We start from the raw sequence: 14,891 nt of genomic DNA, 5'->3' as shown, positions 1-14,891 counted from the left end.
TCAAGTAATTCCTAGTATAGATACGTTCTGTATAGATGACACCTCCGATCGCCCTTCCTTCCAGATCATGTACTGGAGTGAATGTGTCAACTGGAGGAACGGAGATCGTCGCTTTATCAGCACCTCGCCCTTCACCATGTCTAAATATTTCGATATACAGAGTTTTCTGGATAGCTGACCCACGGTCTAGTTAGAAAAGGGAACCGAGGCTACTAGAAAGCTATATAAAACCCTAGATAGTCATTCCTTTAGAGGACAAGCCTCAATTCAATCTAGTTTCTATATTGAATGGTTAACTAGTTTGATCCCTGCTGAGTAATCCTCTTTTGATAGTTATGCTGTAGGTCTCAGAATGTGATCCATCATCCACTTTAACTTGCAAGTTCCGTCTTCACTGCTCCCTTCTCTGCATCTCGTCTCCAACTTCCCCTCCATCTTTCTCTCTTTTCCGCCTGCCAGCTCGTCCCAGCCATTTCCAATCCAGGAGTTCGACATCATGTATTATTACGACCCGGACGATTATGAGTATGAGTGTGCATCTTGTGAGTTGGTCTTTCTATATCAAGAGGACTGCCACGACCATATGGATGACTATGGCCATTGGCCTGAATGCGAGGTTTGCCCTGCCACCTTTCGCACCCAGCGTGCTTGCAACCAGCACATGAACGCGCGTGGACACTGGGCTCCTCGCTACGAATGTGAAACTTGCACCAGCTCCTTTCGCCTCCAAAGCGCAGCGACTAAGCATATGAACGCCATGAAGCATTGGGCGCCGAAAGTCTCCTGCGAGACCTGTAACAACAAGTTCCAGACCCAGTCTGCTGCCGACCAGCATATGAAGGCATTAAGTCATTACCGGAACTACTGCAAAAGCTGCGACCGACGGTTCGATAATGAAAATAACTTGCGCATGGTATGCCTATAAAGCTGTAGTGACGACCCCTTTCCGAAACGACGGTCCCTGACAATGCTCTGTAGCATCTCCGTTCGAAGATCCACAGGGGTCGCGACGTCTCCTGCCCCTTTTGCAAGGTCGGGTATACCACTGCGAGCGGGCTCAGCCACCATCTTGAAACAAGCTCCTGCCCCAATGCCCCTTCTTTGAGCCGCGAAACGATCTACCGGATGGTCCGCGAGCGAGATCCAAGCGGCGTTATTACCAACAAACAGATTGGATGGGTGGAAGAGAAAAACGCCACCTACTCCGCTAACCTGCGCTCTTGGAACGGCAACGGCTATGAGTGCTATCTATGTCACCGGCAGTTCAAATCGCTGCCGGCTCTAAATCAGCATCTGAATTCTTCTGCTCATAAACAGCAGGTTTACCATTGTCCCAATTCTGGATGCGCGAAACCGTTTGCTGCCTTGGCTGGGCTATTTAACCACCTCGAAAGTGAATCGTGCTCCTTCATGAGATTCGAAAGGGTGCAGCAATCACTTGGTAACGTGCTCCAGGGAGGCCGTCTTATTTCATTCTGATCAGTAGCTGTTGTTAATTCCTGGAGAATCGCGCGGCTCACGGTTATGTATAGACGAATAGAGACAGAGGCCGGAAATCAATATAAAATCGATTGAAACATGCCTCCTGGTAAACAAAACAGCTGCTTTCCCTAACCCTAAAAACATATAGATTTCTTGTCTTTGATTAGACTAATAACTACTCTTTATATACCTGCCTCTATCTTAGTGATGTTAAGATCCAAGGCAGCTAGAGTTAAGATAAAGGCAAGAAATCCAGCAAAGATGAGATCTGCAGGGAAGATAGCTGGGGCTGGGTACGGGTTGGTTTAGCAGGGGGTTGATAGATTGGAGAGATGAGAGATGGGAGCGAGACTGGATCGATGGATGATGGATGGAGAGTTAAAGGCAGATGCAGTAGGAGAGGCATCATGATGGAGGGTGAGAAGCGTGAATATAGAGAAGTAAACGGATTTCTTTGCAGCCACCACAACACTGAGTGCTCGACCACACGAATATGAAGATAAGTTCATGAACTAGTTAGTTCCTGACTTAGTTGATAGCTAAGATTATCAAGAATGCAAACACAAATTTGTATCTCAAGCTGAAGAACCACAGGAGTACAGTAGTAGGTAGACCCGTACAAGTACAAAAATAGGGACGGCAGCAGCAGGCCAGGGCGTTCTCCACCAACACTGTCCGCGCCATTTAGTCAACACCACCATTTCTGCTTTCAAAGCTTGGAAAGCCTGAGCTAGTAGTGGACATTCCCCAACTGTGTCGTCGTCGGTCGATCGAATACTAGCGAAGCTTGAGGTGTAAGCACTAATCAGTAAGCACTATTTCTGTGGGGTTGAACTGTAGCTGCACAATGCAGGCCCACTATGGTGCGACCTAGAAATCATGGAATTGGCGTACTATGTGTGTGATTGACCGTCACTTTTCCCAAGGTAGATGGACAGGGGCCAAACTGGAAGGGGCTGCCGATCACCAACTATACCAACGTGGATAAATGGCTCAAACCAACAGAGCCGTATCGACAATATCCACGGTGATTCGGGCCGTTGGTAGATTGCCAGCAGCCATTGGATGTGACCTAGGTCTGTTGACGCGGCAGGAAGCTTCCCCACATTGGGGCACTGCCTGGAGGTTGATCTCTGACAGAGCTATAAGAAGATAGCAAGATCACCTTGTTTCTTCTCAGCTCATAAACAATCCTTTTTCTCTATATTGTGGACTGGTCCTCTCTCCCAGACAACTTCCAGCATGCTCTCTCTAAGAGCATTGACCCTATTGCTTCCTGCTCTTTCAGCAGCGTACAGCCTCAAAGCCTGCACGGATACCGGCTGCAAGGAGGGCTGTGTCGACTTCAGCGCTGATGTACAATTTCGACCTCCTTTACCACCTCAACATAGGTCTTTGCTTACTTTGTTTAGGATGTGTCGTCGGACTCAGATTGCCTGGATTTCGGCTTTCAGGCCAAGTCTGTTTATTGGGCAAAAACTTTGAATACGCTTGATGGATGGCACAATCCTGGCTGTAACGGGGGGCCAGGCAGCGAAGATGCTTGGATCACTAATGGAAACCCTTCAAACAATGCCTGTGAAAGCCTTGAAGAGAGCGACCAAGCAAAGGACGGTATTCGATATTACATCGTCAACAACAGTGGAGAATAATCTTAGGGCGCTGAATGTCTCTAATGATGTATATTAAATCATCATCCTAGATGCTGTTATATGAAGAATATATTCTCGCCTTCCTCTCGGTGCCTCCAAAATAACCAAGGTTCCAAATTAGACTACCAGGCAATATCGGGCTGTAGAGTGTGAGCCTTTGGCTACCCCGCCGTCCTTCTTGACATATTCCACCCCGTGCAGATTTGCGTTCGGCGCCAGATGCAGTGCTGCGCCTGTTTCTATCGCTAGATGCGACTGCTCGAATATCTGTGAGTCGTGGCCTTGTTTGTGCAGGGCGAGTGCAGTTGTAAGCCCGCCGATGCCGCCGCCTACGATTAGGACTTCGAAGGGGGTGGTCGTCATTTTGTGTCAGGATAGGTACTGTGATAAAAACGGATATGGTAGGGAGGTAGAATTTTACTGGAACTCTAAAAGAAAGCCAAATACCTAGCTAGATGGTCCGAGTTGGTTCTGCGGGGACTCCGTAGTTAGGGCTAAGTTCGGGAGTCGGGACCACGTTGCCCTCCACTTCCCCGACTGTTGTCCTCGGAAACTGGGACAGGTCATCTATATTTTAATTTATTTATGCATGTTTATGTTTGACGGCATCAGATTTGCGAATGTCATGTTTGGTCTAATGGGCATCTAGGTATAGGTTGAATCAGCGCGCATGAGAATATTAGGAGCTGTTGAGCTTACCAACTAATAATAGCCCTAGCTACAGGTGCATCTAGGGGATTAGGTTGAGGTGGAACTGGGTTACGATTCCAGGGAAGCCTTATAGACTGTTAGCTGAGATCCTATAATAGTATTCAGGCAACGAAAGTCACCAGGTCCCGCGCCTCGAGCTGCCCAGTACAGGTCTGCATTCTGGTCCTTGTCGCAGTGGACTAGGGCGCCGTCGGCGGTCATCACATCGACAGCCCTGACTCTCTCACAGGCCCATCCCCAGCCCTTCTAGGTTAGCATGTAGTATACCGAGCTGTATAGAAAACTCACCCGACAATTCCAGCCCACCCCACCCTGCAGCAGAAACCCCGGTCGCCCGAGAGATTGCAAGGGGTCCAGGACAAAACCAATGCCGAAACTAGGAGAACTGTGGCGGAACTATAACCAGGAGCTAACCGTGCAAACTCAACCCTTGTTCTCTGAGTTGTGCTTTGGCCCAGCAATACGAGGTGGCGTAGACCTTATACTTTAGACTCTATCCACTGTGTTGACGAGTGTAAGAGCTCTGCACACAGAAGTGCATGCTATTAGGGCGCTTGGTGCAGCGTCCTTTGCACTTCCAAGGGCGAAGTTACTCCTTGTATAATTAATTTTATTCCCCCACTCAGGCGTCTTAATGATAAGTCCAAAGCATAACCAACCGCCTTGCAGGATCAAGCCCGAGCGAAGCCTTGAGGGAAAGTATAGTTCGTAGACTTAGTTTATAAAACTGGTCCTCCCCAGAGCTGTTATGTCCACCATACCCTGAACCTCCACCATGCATATCCTAACATCCCTCCTAGCCCTGGCCCTAACCAGCCTCCAGCTACAGCTTGTAAAAGCCGATGGATCAGCCCGGGTAACCCAAGCCCCGGAAATCCCCAAGCTATTCCGCCGCCAGGAATACACCTGCCCTACAGGCGACTACACCACATGCGCCGACGGGTTCGGGTGCTGCGAGCGCGGCGCCCCCTGCACCACCATCCGCGGCGAGGTCGCCTGCGACACGGGCGAATGCACGGGTCTTCCTTGCGGGAACGCGGGACTCTGCTGCGACGCGGCTTGTACCTCGTCGCGCGGCACAGCTATCTGTGTCTATGGCGGGAGTACCACGGGTGATACTCATCCAACTACCTCTACCTCTACGAGCTTTGATGATTGGGGTTCTACCACGGCTATACCGAGTCCGACTAAATCGGATACGGATTCTGGTGAGGGGCCTATTACATCTACGTCGACTACGGGTGAGACGAGCGAGGGTCCGACGCCTACTGCGACTTCGTCTGGGGGTGATGATGGTGGCAGTGATAGCAGAGTGACAGCTACGGTGACGATTACTATTTCGCCTGATGGAGAGCCTTTCCCTACCTCTTCGAGTGACGGTGCTGGGGTCCGGAGTGGTGATAGCGGGGATGGTGGTGCAGGGATGGTTTCGCCCCGGGGAGCGTTTGTTGTCTTAGGGCTGGTGTTTGTTGGTGGGTTGTTTCTGGCTCGATAGTGGTGTATACGGGATGGATATGGTTGTATTGCTATGGCATGTATGTAATAAATGTATATTATTATGATATTATACATTAGGACTGTTAGGTTGCTGTTCTCTTGGATACATGGTTTGTATTCAGCTTGTCCTTATGAACTAAGGATTTGAATTACTGTAGACTGAGGATTCACTTAATTCAACCATACAAGCAAACTCACTAAAAAATTGATATTGTTTGCATTTCGCAATATGTATGACCACGTCTGATATTTCCGCGTGCTTTCTTAGTGAACGGGTTAGACTGCCAAGACGCTAAGAACAACCTCACTCCACCTTGATTTCGTCTTCTCATTCCATCCATCAGCGTCACAACATCAACATCATGGTCGCCATCAACGTCGTAAAAAAAAGCAACGCCTCTATCAAGGAATACGGCCCCGGCCTAGTCGGCGTATTCGGTACTCTCACCTAGGATATGGCTATCTGGCTCTGCTAACAAACTAGTCGGCGGAACCAGCGGAATCGGGGAATCCACAGCACGGGCCTTTGTCCGCTACGCCGTCTCCCCGCGCGTGTACTTGCTCGGCCGGAACGAGGCGCAGGCGTCGAGAATCATCGACGAGCTGGGGAAGCTTAATGCAGAGAGTAAAGTGGATTTCGTCAAGTGCGATACCTCGCTTCTTAAAGGGGTTGATGAGGCTTGTAAGGAGATTCAGAGCAGGGAGGAGAGGGTTAATCTGTTGGTTATGACTACGGGGATGGTGACTATGAAGGGGAGGGATGGTGATTTCATCTACTTTTTTTTTTTTTTTTTCTTTTTGGGTATTGACTGATTGGCTTGACAGAAACTGCGGAGGGAATTGATAGGAAGCTATCGCTGCATTATTACTCCCGGATGCGGTTTATCTCGAACCTCCTCCCACAGCTAAATGCTGCTGCTGCTGGAGGTAATAATACCGGGCTAGCATCTGTGGTATCAGTCCTCGAAGCCGGCGGCGAAGGAGCGCTGAACCAGGACGACCTCGACCTGAAGAATACCTACAGCCTCGCCAATGCCAGAACGCACGCCATCACCATGAACTCGCTCTCGCTGGGGTATCTGGCCAAGGCGAACCCAGCCGTCTCGTTCATCCATTCCTTCCCGGGTGGCGTGAAGACGGGCGTCATGCGGGAGCTGGGGCTTGTGACTAGAATGGCGTTGCAGGCGGCTATGGTTCTCGGGAAGCCGTGGATGGTGCCGGTTGAGGAGAGTGGGGAGAGACATTTGTATGCTGCTGCGGGACTGCCGAACTTGAAGCGTGAGGATGATGGGAGTGGGAAGTTGTATCTGGTGGGTTCGGATGGGGAGGCGCGTGGGAATCAGAAGGTGTTGAATGAGTATAAGGAGAAGAAGATTGACAAGAAAGTGTGGGAGCATACTCTGGATGTGTTTAATAGGTGTAATTAGTGTGCAACTAGTATTTGTCGGCAATGTACTGCTATATTCTATGCTCATATCAAGTCTGACAGACATACTCAAGCGAATCTACATCAGAGACTCGACTTCTTCCTTCTCGCCTCACTCGCTAGACACCATCAGCACAAGATCAAAACAATATGGAACAACTCACCCTTCGCCAGCTCCCCCGTCCTCCTCTGAAACCTCTCCATCGGCACCCCCTCCACAAACCTCTCCGCAAGCGCACTCACTGCATCAAACAACGCCACCACCCTCTCCGCCCTCAACGGCCCATTCACCAACCTCTTCGTCTCAAGCATACTCCCCCCATCATTCACCTCCAATTGCCCCTTTAAATACTCCAAAACAGACCCCCCAAACCCCTCCAGCGGGAAAACCCTATTGACAACCCCCCACCCCTCCAATTCCTCCACGGTACACTTGCGCCCGAACATGAGGAACTCGTTCGCCCGGCGCACACCCATGCTCTCCGCAAAGGTGCGCGCCGCGCCGTACTCGGGCACAAGGCCCAGCGAGTTGAAGGGCACTTGCAGGTAGTTTCCTGAGGAGGCGAGGACGATGTCGGCGAGGCCGGTGAACCAGGCGGCGCCCCCGCCGACGCCGGGGCCGTTTAGGGCCAGGATGAAGACTTTGCGGAGGTCGATTAGGAGGCGGAAGAGTTCGGTGTCTTTTCAGACCTAAGGTTAGTGGTGGTGGTGGAAAGGTGTTAGGGTTGAGGGGTGAGAGACGCACGGGTGGAGAAGTTCTTCATGTAGAAGAGTTTCTTCTGGGCTGGGGTTGAGTCTGCTGGTGGTGTTGCCAGTCCTTCTGTTCATTGTTAATTTGTATACAATACTAGTGGGATATTGGGGATGGAGCATACGTCTGATATCAGCGCCAGCAGAAAAAAATCGCCCTTCACCGGTAAGAACGGTGAATATGGTATGCGGATGCTCATCTAGCTCGCGAAAGGCAGTGACCATATCGGCCAGCATTGTCTCGTTCCATGCGTTCAGTGATTTGGGTCTGTTTAGCTGCGGGGGTAAGCATAACTGCCGGGGGGGTATTGGTGGCGGGTGTGGGGCGGACCTTGATGACGCCGATCTGGTCGTGGATGTCGACCACGATGTGGGTGTATGTGTATGGCATTGTAGGTTGAGTATAAAGATAAGTCTACTGTTCAGTGAAGGTAGATCAGTGGGAGGTCAAGGGGGTATACGGTGTATATGTAAGGGCGAATAGCCTCGGTTATACCCCGCGTGTCGGTAGTCTCCAAATTATCATGATATTGAGTGAGCATCTTGACCCTAATAAATTAATGTATGTCAGAAATACAGTATATATACATGCCAATGATATTCACAAAGAAAGAAGATAGGTATTCGACAGGCATTGAAGATAGACACAGGTGCGGGTTTTAAATTCTTGATGGGAACGAATGGATAGCTAACATCTTGCATTATTAGACCGTGGCAGCCAGTCAGCCTACCATGCAGAATCACATATCTGCTCGCATATACGTAGCAGGTGCAGATGATAAATCAATACAGGTGGAACACGCAGCGAGTGAAATGCAGCTGCTATCCGATCACGGCCTTTGCATACCAGTGTCCACTCTTAGATGATGTTTCAGCTGCATCTCATTCAATGTTTAAGCACCGAAATGTACTTAACTACCGCCTCTATTTCAAGTCCCGGGAACGATCAAACATTACCGATAAATGCATATTCGTTCAGCTAAATTAATTATTTCCTAAGTACCAATGTTAACTAATTACTCAAACGTAACATATCCCTTCCCCTTGACAAACGTCGCATGCCATGGAACATCCTTGTGGTCAGCCAGCTGGGCAAAGAACTCCGCGTGCGCAGGCCCATCAATGCCCTGGCCCCTCGAGCTTCCATCCTCAGAACGCTCATCAGCGTAGAAGAAGCTAAGCAATCAGCACAAAGTCATGTAACAGCCAGTAGGCCAGGGTATACTAACCGATAACCACGCTCCTTATACAAAGCATCTGCAGCCCCAATCCAGTACGCAGAAGCGGACTTGCCAACGCCGAGATTGAGGAAAACCGGAACAGGCGGGATCTGCACGTTCAGCAGATTGCCCGTGTAGATGAAGGATTTCTTTGCCTCGGCGGGTAAGGTCTCCCATGCCTTGACGGCCTCTTGGGCTGCGACGTAGGGGGTTACGGTGTTGATGTTGAGATCGGTCGTGACGCTCTCTACTGGGATGGACAGGACTGAGCTTGCATCTGGCGGGGGAGTCAGGCTTGCTGCGTTGTAGACGACGACGCTTGGTGCGGCGTGGAATGCGGCTTTGACTGCGCTAAACACCCCAGGGATGGAGGAGGGGCTGGCGAAATCGGCCTTGACCGAGAGATAGCCTTCCGGCGTCTTATTGCCTGTGCCGCTTCTGGATGCGATGGCGACGTGATATCCCTTGGTTGCGAATGTGGCAGCAACAGATGCACCGACTCTGGGACCGGCGCCGAGGACGAGAGCGACTGGTTGAGACATTATTGCAGTAGAATTGGTTTAGATACTGAAAAGAAGAATAACTATGCTGAGAAGACTGAATTGCTTGTGCTCTTATACTGTGATCCTGTATTGATCTGGATTTATAATCTCACTCCGTCAGCATCCCGCAGCCAATCACGGAGTTGGACGTGTAAGACGTTTGCAGTGGATGCATGGTTTGCATTGATTTATCAGCCTTAATCAGAAGGTTAGACAGTGATGGTGTAATTCCCCCCCTTGTCCGTCGCAATTGGACCCGAATACTCTGTCCCATCAACAGAAAGCGAGTCATCCCCACCAACAAGCAGCGTCAGCTCATTACCCAGCAGAGACTGGACAGTCGCCTCAGAAAGCGCACCGTCCTCCCACTTAATATCCACCACAAACCCGCCTCGCGCAACAAGCCCAGTCACAGAACCCGTTGGGATCGCCGCAGGTAGAGCCGGCAGGATATGCACAACCCCGGAATGGCTCTGTAGGAGCAACTCCGGGATTGCCGCTGTATATCCAAAATTCCCATCGATTTGAAAGGAACTAGAGCCGCCCTTGTCGCTGTTCCACAGGTTCGGCAGAAGGAATGTTTGGATCCACGTCTGCGCATTGGTCCAGGCGTCGTCACCCCGGTAAAGACGGGCGTACAAGGCGATGGACCAGGCGCGCGACCAGCCGGTACTACCGCTGCCGCTATCCATGCGACGGTCTAACAGAACTCCTGCGGCATCGGCTAGCTCTGTCGAGGTGAGAGGCGTGAGCTGTGTTCCTGGGAATAGACCGAACAAGGGGGAGAAGTGGCGGTGGGCAGGGTCCTCCTCGACGAAGTCCTCGATCCATTCTAGGATCTGGCCATCCGAGCCAATCTGTGGAGGTCTGATCTTGCCCAGGGACTCCTTGACTGTGTCTGCGAAGTCGTTGTCGATTTCAAGGACCTGATGCGTTTCGTTTAGGGCTGTGAGTAGCTCGAAGAGAATGCTGTCGTCCATTGTTGGGCTGAGGGTCAGTGCTTCGCTTGATCCTGCATTCGTCATGTCGTCAGGGATTTCGAATGTATTCTCTGGAGAGCAGGAAGGTCCAGTCGTGAGGTATCCATCCAGCTCGAAAAGATAGCACTCGAAGAACGCAAAGGCATCTTCCAAGATCGGATACGCTTGATTCTCAAGAAAGTCCGTGTCGCCGGTAAATCGGTAGTGCTCCATCAGGTGGAGGGCAAGCCATGCCCCTCCCATCGGCCAGATGGAATAGCTTGTTCCATTGTCGACGGGCACGGCGTCGCCCCAGAGGTCGGTGTTATGGTGCAGCACAAACCCAGGACAGCCGTACATTCTCTCTGCCACGTCGCGGCCGCGTTCCTGCACCAGCTCGAGAAGATCCCACAGCGGCGAGGTCAGCTCGTTCAGGTACGTGGTTTCCGCAGGCCAGTAGTTCATCTCCAGGTTGATATTGACGGTGTATTTCCCACCCCAGGCTGGTTCGTAGTCTTGGTTCCAGATGCCCTGCAGACCAGGAGGCAGAGACCGCTCGCCGGTTTTACGGGAGGATGCAATCAGCAAGTGTCTGCCGTAGTTGAACAAGAGTGTGGCAAACTCGACATCGTCGTCTGGTGACGACTTGTAATTCTCCATCCGTTCGTTGCTAGGCAAGGAAGCAGCATCGTCAACAGACGCCCCTAGGTCGAGTGTAACCCGACCTGCAAGCCCTTTATGGTCAGCGATGGCCTCTTCTCGCAGCGCCTCGTAACCTAGCTCAGCAGCAGCGTCGAGCTTGCTATTCACTTCTGCCTCTTGGGCGCTTCTACTCTCATACCGGTAGGAGGACTCCGCGTCGAGAAAGAAGTCCACCGTAGTGGCGCCCGATACAACCAATGTGGTTTCATCGGCGGTGACATCCCCTAGCAAGAATCAGATTTCATATTTCCGCAGGTGGTCTCCCTGGCGGTCTTACCTTGGTCGACAACGACTCTCACCCCTGCAGTAAAAGTAGAATAATCCGTCTCTGCCGTGTTGGCACTCAGGAGGATAGAATTGACACCATCTTCAACACTAGCAACATTCTCCTGAACCCAGTCTTCGCGCTGCAGATACGCACTCAAGTTAAGCGCCCCTTCAGTATCAGCCTGAACCCTGAAACCCAAGACCCCCGACGGGGCACTGGCAATGAGCTCGCGCCTAATGCATACAATATTAGCCACCTACATCAAAACATCTCCCACCGAATTTTCCGGACTTACTTATATCCCACCCCATCATACTGATACTCACAAGCCGTATGGCCCTCAATCGTATCCAGATAGCGCACAAGATCTGTTGCATCCTCCCCCTGCCCCATATCAACATACAGATTCGACAGAACCTGGTACTCGCGCGGGTCTATCGAGCTCCCCGTCATATCAGACAGGGCCAGATCCCCCGCGCCCGAGATATCGCCATCAACAAGCAGGTCGCGGACTTTGGGGAAGGACTCGAGTGCGTTAGGGTTCACGCGGTCCTGGAACGTCCCGCTCCATACCGAGTCTTCGTTCCAGGTTATTATCTCCGTGGGCAGGCAGTAGAGTGTTCCGCCTAGACGGCCATTGCCGATTGGAAGGCTTGCGTTGAAGCGTGTACCCGGTGTATCGTACCAGAGGTAGCGGGAGCCGTCGAAGGTTGCGCCGTGGATTCTGGGGATGAGGGATAGGAGTGTAATTGCCGCGCCGAGATGGGTGTGGGTTGGCATTGTGGCGGCGGGAATGCGTAGTAAGACTTGATGGTGGGACTGGAGTGGGGATTTTGATGCGGAGTTCAAGAGTATGGATCAGCTGCGTTATAGCGTGTTTTATAGCGGACGCGGGGAAATAGTTCAATTAGTGAAGCAGACTAAGTCGGGTATTTTCGAGGATGCCTGGGGACTGCATATTTCGTCAATTTCCCTAATACCCGGCTTCCCCTGACTCGTTTGTATATCAACACAGTATAGATCGACTATTTGACATGACGTCGCTTGATGTTCGTCGAACTCCAGTATACAATTGATTCGGGGTGTATTATGCCGAAAAGATATTTCACCGATCATTACGACTGCAGATCTGATATGCATGGTGTTGTATCATGGTCAAGCCCCTTCATTGCAGGAAAATATGCTAGAGAGGTTATTACAATCATTCCCATTAGTGGCAAACCAGGTATATGAAGATAGTAGTAGAGGGTATTATAGAGCCTCTATGTGACAAGATTGTTTGCAAAGCCAGCGTCATTTTTGCCTCTGACACCTCATGGGGTGGACTTAAAATGAAGTGAATCATGCATCCTCTATTATATCTAACCCTATCATAACTGCATAGCAACATCAAATACGCAAAACATCACCAGCCTACATTAATCTTCTTGACCTACAACCTACAAAACCCATCCCTACCACCTCGCGTCCACATAATCGCCAGTATCCCTCCAACACATACCACATCCAACATCCCCAGACCCGTAAAGCACCACCCGTACCCCATGCTCTTGACAAGACTATCGACTATCGCAGCTGAAATTGCTGCTGCGATGTTCCGGAGCAGCCCGCCCAAAGCCACGATTGTTGCGGCTTGGGATGGCGCGCACTCTGTTTGGAAGGATGTGCTCGTTACGAAGATTATGGCTGTGCCGATTCCGGCTTTGCGGTGTTAGTATAGCCCCTCACTCAAGATTGTAGCTACAAAAAACAGGACATACCTAATGCAGACGCCGTTAATCCAGCAACAGGATGTAGGTTATACCGCGTGAACCAGCCATACATGACCTTCCCAGCGGCGGAAATGATAAACCCTACGATCTGGATTGGGAGACGAGTCTCGGGCTTGATTTTCTTGTCTGGGTTTCGTGCTGCCAGTCTTGCACGGTGCCAGTCGGAGAAGCGGCCTGTTGCGAGGGAGGCCAGGAACAGCGCAACCCCTAATGAAAATTAATACCTTGAACGCAGATGAAGGATAGGCGGAGGGGATTGATATACCAGGACTCAAATAAGCATATCCAACCTCCTGCGTCGAGAATCCGAACCGCTCGCCCCATACATCGGGGAAGCTAACATACATCAAGTACAGGCCTGCAAATGATAGCGCCCCATTCACAAAGACGATGCATTGCGTTGGCTCCGTCAACATCTTAACCCAGTTCTTTAGACTGGGCTTCGGCGGCTTAGGGTACTTCCCTTCCTCCACGAGTGTCTTTTGCCGAAATCGCGGGAAAGAAATCCATCCTCTCTTTGCAAATACCTCGCCATTCCCAACGAGACAGCGGAGCGTCTCGGGGAGACAAAAGAGGATGAGGAGGTAGACAGGGGTACAGGCGAGGGCTATCACTATCAGTATACACACGTTTAAAGATTGGCATGGACGAACCTAGAAACCCAAACGCCCACCGCCACCGCGACTCGGTCGCAAATTGTCCTCCTATTAGAGGTCCCAGGATAGGACCGAGCTGAGGGCCGAGAAGGAATATAGCTAGAGCAGATGCCCGGCGTGCAGGCTCGAATATATCTGTGATTGTGCCTGCTCCAATCGACGTGACGATGCATGCGCCGAAGGCTTGGAATATGCGGAGCACAAAGAGCGCCCCGATGTTGGCGGGGATAGAAGCGAGCAGGATATTAGCTATTAAGAAACTAGCCAGTGTGACGATGTAGACTGTTTTGCGGCCGCCGAGGTCTGCTGCTGCTGCTCCGACGAGGGGCTTTTTATGTTAGATAGGTACTTTGTCTGGGTTAGGGACTTACAGCAACAGCAAAAATGGCCATGTATACAGAGACTGTGGCATTGATCACGCTCCTTGAAGACTTGAAGATATCTTGGTATAGAATCAAGGAGGGCAGGTAGACTGCACCGCAAAGCGGACCGAAGAATCCGGCGGCCGTTACTATGCCCAGATAAAACTGCTTTTTCTTCTCTGAGAATGCTGAATATGCAGGCCCTGGGGCAGTCACCAGAGGCTGCTGTTCGGATTTTGGACTCTCCATAACTGATTGTGGTGGGAGAGAATATCGACGGCCAAGCAGGTTTAATGTTATATTCGTTGGGGAACATTCACATACAAATGTAGATTCGACAGAATACCACGTGTAGTAGGCCAGCAAGGCTGAGCAATGCATTCACCGGCCTAGTCAGATATGAGTTATCACGAGATGCAACCATACTATAATTATCAGTGGGTGAAGACAACAGTTACATCAGCCTCAGTCTGTAGTATCTGAACACCTTGGTAGTTCGCATATCTGAACGGACAGAAATAGCGGTCACCAGTATCTCCACACTATGGCATAAGCCAACCCAACATGGCAGCGCTCTTGGCTCAGAGTCACAGCCCCACGGCCTAAAACACGCCCAGACAGCATCCGACACAACTATCTTAGCCCAACAGATCCCGCCGAGCAAGATCTATTCACGTCCCGTCTTGGCTGGGCGGAGTCTGCTTTAGGCTGAATGCGAGTGGTGCATCTGGATCCTGTAAGCCCTAGGCCCTTCTTCGGGTCTGCGAGTCCGGTCTAAGCCCTTATGCGGGTTGGATGTCTTGTTTTCATGTTTCTCGTCGCAGTAGCGTTAGAGTAGCCTCGTGGCGTGATAGCTGCAGCACACGTGTCTCTCCGGCGCAGTGTCTGAATT

General features: G+C 51.0%; 9 protein-coding genes across 9 annotated transcripts; 4 read left to right on the top strand and 5 right to left on the bottom strand.

The window, feature by feature from the left end:
• Positions 1–583: 583 nt before the first annotated feature.
• ASPVEDRAFT_133608 (C2H2-type zinc finger protein) lies at positions 584–1,479 on the top strand (the record flags this gene model as incomplete). The annotated part of the gene is made up of 2 exons (XM_040807050.1): positions 584–913; positions 979–1,479. 2 exons carry the CDS (start codon positions 584–586, stop codon positions 1,477–1,479), a joined length of 831 nt encoding a protein of 276 aa, XP_040668946.1.
• Positions 1,480–2,667: 1,188 nt separating this feature from the next.
• Positions 2,668–3,134, top strand: ASPVEDRAFT_72913 (uncharacterized protein; the record flags this gene model as incomplete). The annotated part of the gene is made up of 2 exons (XM_040816179.1): positions 2,668–2,838; positions 2,895–3,134. Exons 1-2 carry the CDS (start codon positions 2,725–2,727, stop codon positions 3,132–3,134), a joined length of 354 nt encoding a protein of 117 aa, XP_040668945.1. The 5' UTR covers positions 2,668–2,724.
• A 122-nt stretch (positions 3,135–3,256) lies between these two features.
• On the bottom strand, positions 3,257–3,497 carry ASPVEDRAFT_84635 (uncharacterized protein; the record flags this gene model as incomplete). The annotated part of the gene is made up of 2 exons (XM_040817577.1): positions 3,257–3,274; positions 3,300–3,497. The coding sequence occupies 2 exons, from the start codon at positions 3,495–3,497 to the stop codon at positions 3,257–3,259; spliced, it is 216 nt and encodes a 71-aa protein (XP_040668944.1).
• A 1,109-nt stretch (positions 3,498–4,606) lies between these two features.
• Positions 4,607–5,571, top strand: ASPVEDRAFT_42688 (uncharacterized protein). The gene has a single exon (XM_040812640.1). The coding sequence runs from the start codon at positions 4,621–4,623 to the stop codon at positions 5,338–5,340; it is 720 nt and encodes a 239-aa protein (XP_040668943.1). The 5' UTR covers positions 4,607–4,620; the 3' UTR covers positions 5,341–5,571.
• Positions 5,572–5,685: 114 nt separating this feature from the next.
• On the top strand, positions 5,686–7,098 carry ASPVEDRAFT_72911 (uncharacterized protein). The gene is made up of 4 exons (XM_040816178.1): positions 5,686–5,780; positions 5,827–6,105; positions 6,168–6,887; positions 6,933–7,098. Exons 1-3 carry the CDS (start codon positions 5,705–5,707, stop codon positions 6,767–6,769), a joined length of 957 nt encoding a protein of 318 aa, XP_040668942.1. The 5' UTR covers positions 5,686–5,704; the 3' UTR covers positions 6,770–6,887; positions 6,933–7,098.
• On the bottom strand, positions 6,853–7,909 carry ASPVEDRAFT_29704 (enoyl-CoA hydratase/isomerase family protein; the record flags this gene model as incomplete). The annotated part of the gene is made up of 5 exons (XM_040810261.1): positions 6,853–6,887; positions 6,933–7,448; positions 7,514–7,588; positions 7,644–7,794; positions 7,850–7,909. The coding sequence occupies 5 exons, from the start codon at positions 7,907–7,909 to the stop codon at positions 6,853–6,855; spliced, it is 837 nt and encodes a 278-aa protein (XP_040668941.1).
• A 625-nt stretch (positions 7,910–8,534) lies between these two features.
• Positions 8,535–9,280, bottom strand: ASPVEDRAFT_84631 (uncharacterized protein; the record flags this gene model as incomplete). Its single annotated transcript, XM_040817576.1, has 2 exons — positions 8,535–8,694; positions 8,748–9,280. The coding sequence occupies 2 exons, from the start codon at positions 9,278–9,280 to the stop codon at positions 8,535–8,537; spliced, it is 693 nt and encodes a 230-aa protein (XP_040668940.1).
• Positions 9,281–9,489: 209 nt separating this feature from the next.
• On the bottom strand, positions 9,490–12,154 carry ASPVEDRAFT_194610 (glycoside hydrolase family 95 protein; the record flags this gene model as incomplete). Its single annotated transcript, XM_040809165.1, has 4 exons — positions 11,505–12,154; positions 11,359–11,442; positions 11,219–11,316; positions 9,490–11,165 (listed from the first exon to the last, which is right to left on the bottom strand). The coding sequence occupies exons 1-4, from the start codon at positions 11,987–11,989 to the stop codon at positions 9,490–9,492; spliced, it is 2,343 nt and encodes a 780-aa protein (XP_040668939.1). The 5' UTR covers positions 11,990–12,154.
• Positions 12,155–12,641: 487 nt separating this feature from the next.
• ASPVEDRAFT_134651 (uncharacterized protein) lies at positions 12,642–14,248 on the bottom strand (the record flags this gene model as incomplete). Its single annotated transcript, XM_040807155.1, has 5 exons — positions 12,642–12,910; positions 12,970–13,188; positions 13,247–13,588; positions 13,635–13,965; positions 14,009–14,248. 5 exons carry the CDS (start codon positions 14,246–14,248, stop codon positions 12,642–12,644), a joined length of 1,401 nt encoding a protein of 466 aa, XP_040668938.1.
• Positions 14,249–14,891: the final 643 nt, after the last annotated feature.

The sequence above is a fragment of the Aspergillus versicolor genome, assembly GCF_001890125.1.
Source record: "Aspergillus versicolor CBS 583.65 unplaced genomic scaffold ASPVEscaffold_6, whole genome shotgun sequence".
Lineage (NCBI taxonomy): Eukaryota > Fungi > Ascomycota > Eurotiomycetes > Eurotiales > Aspergillaceae > Aspergillus > Aspergillus versicolor.
The sequence above is the reverse complement of the archived record's forward strand: the minus strand, read 5'-3'. Positions and strand labels throughout refer to the sequence as shown.

What these genes read in the sequence shown, in the direction of transcription:
- ASPVEDRAFT_42688 (XM_040812640.1), top strand. Translation starts at nt 4,621, where the DNA reads ATGCATATCCTAACATCCCTCCTAGCCCTGGCCCTAACCAGCCTCCAG.
- ASPVEDRAFT_72911 (XM_040816178.1), top strand. Translation starts at nt 5,705, where the DNA reads ATGGTCGCCATCAACGTCGTAAAAAAAAGCAACGCCTCTATCAAGGAA. An exon ending in CGGCCTAGTCGGCGTATTCG is followed by an intron (nt 5,781 to 5,826) that starts GTACTCTCACCT and finishes CTAACAAACTAG; the next exon opens with TCGGCGGAACCAGCGGAATC. An exon ending in GACTATGAAGGGGAGGGATG is followed by an intron (nt 6,106 to 6,167) that starts GTGATTTCATCT and finishes TTGGCTTGACAG; the next exon opens with AAACTGCGGAGGGAATTGAT.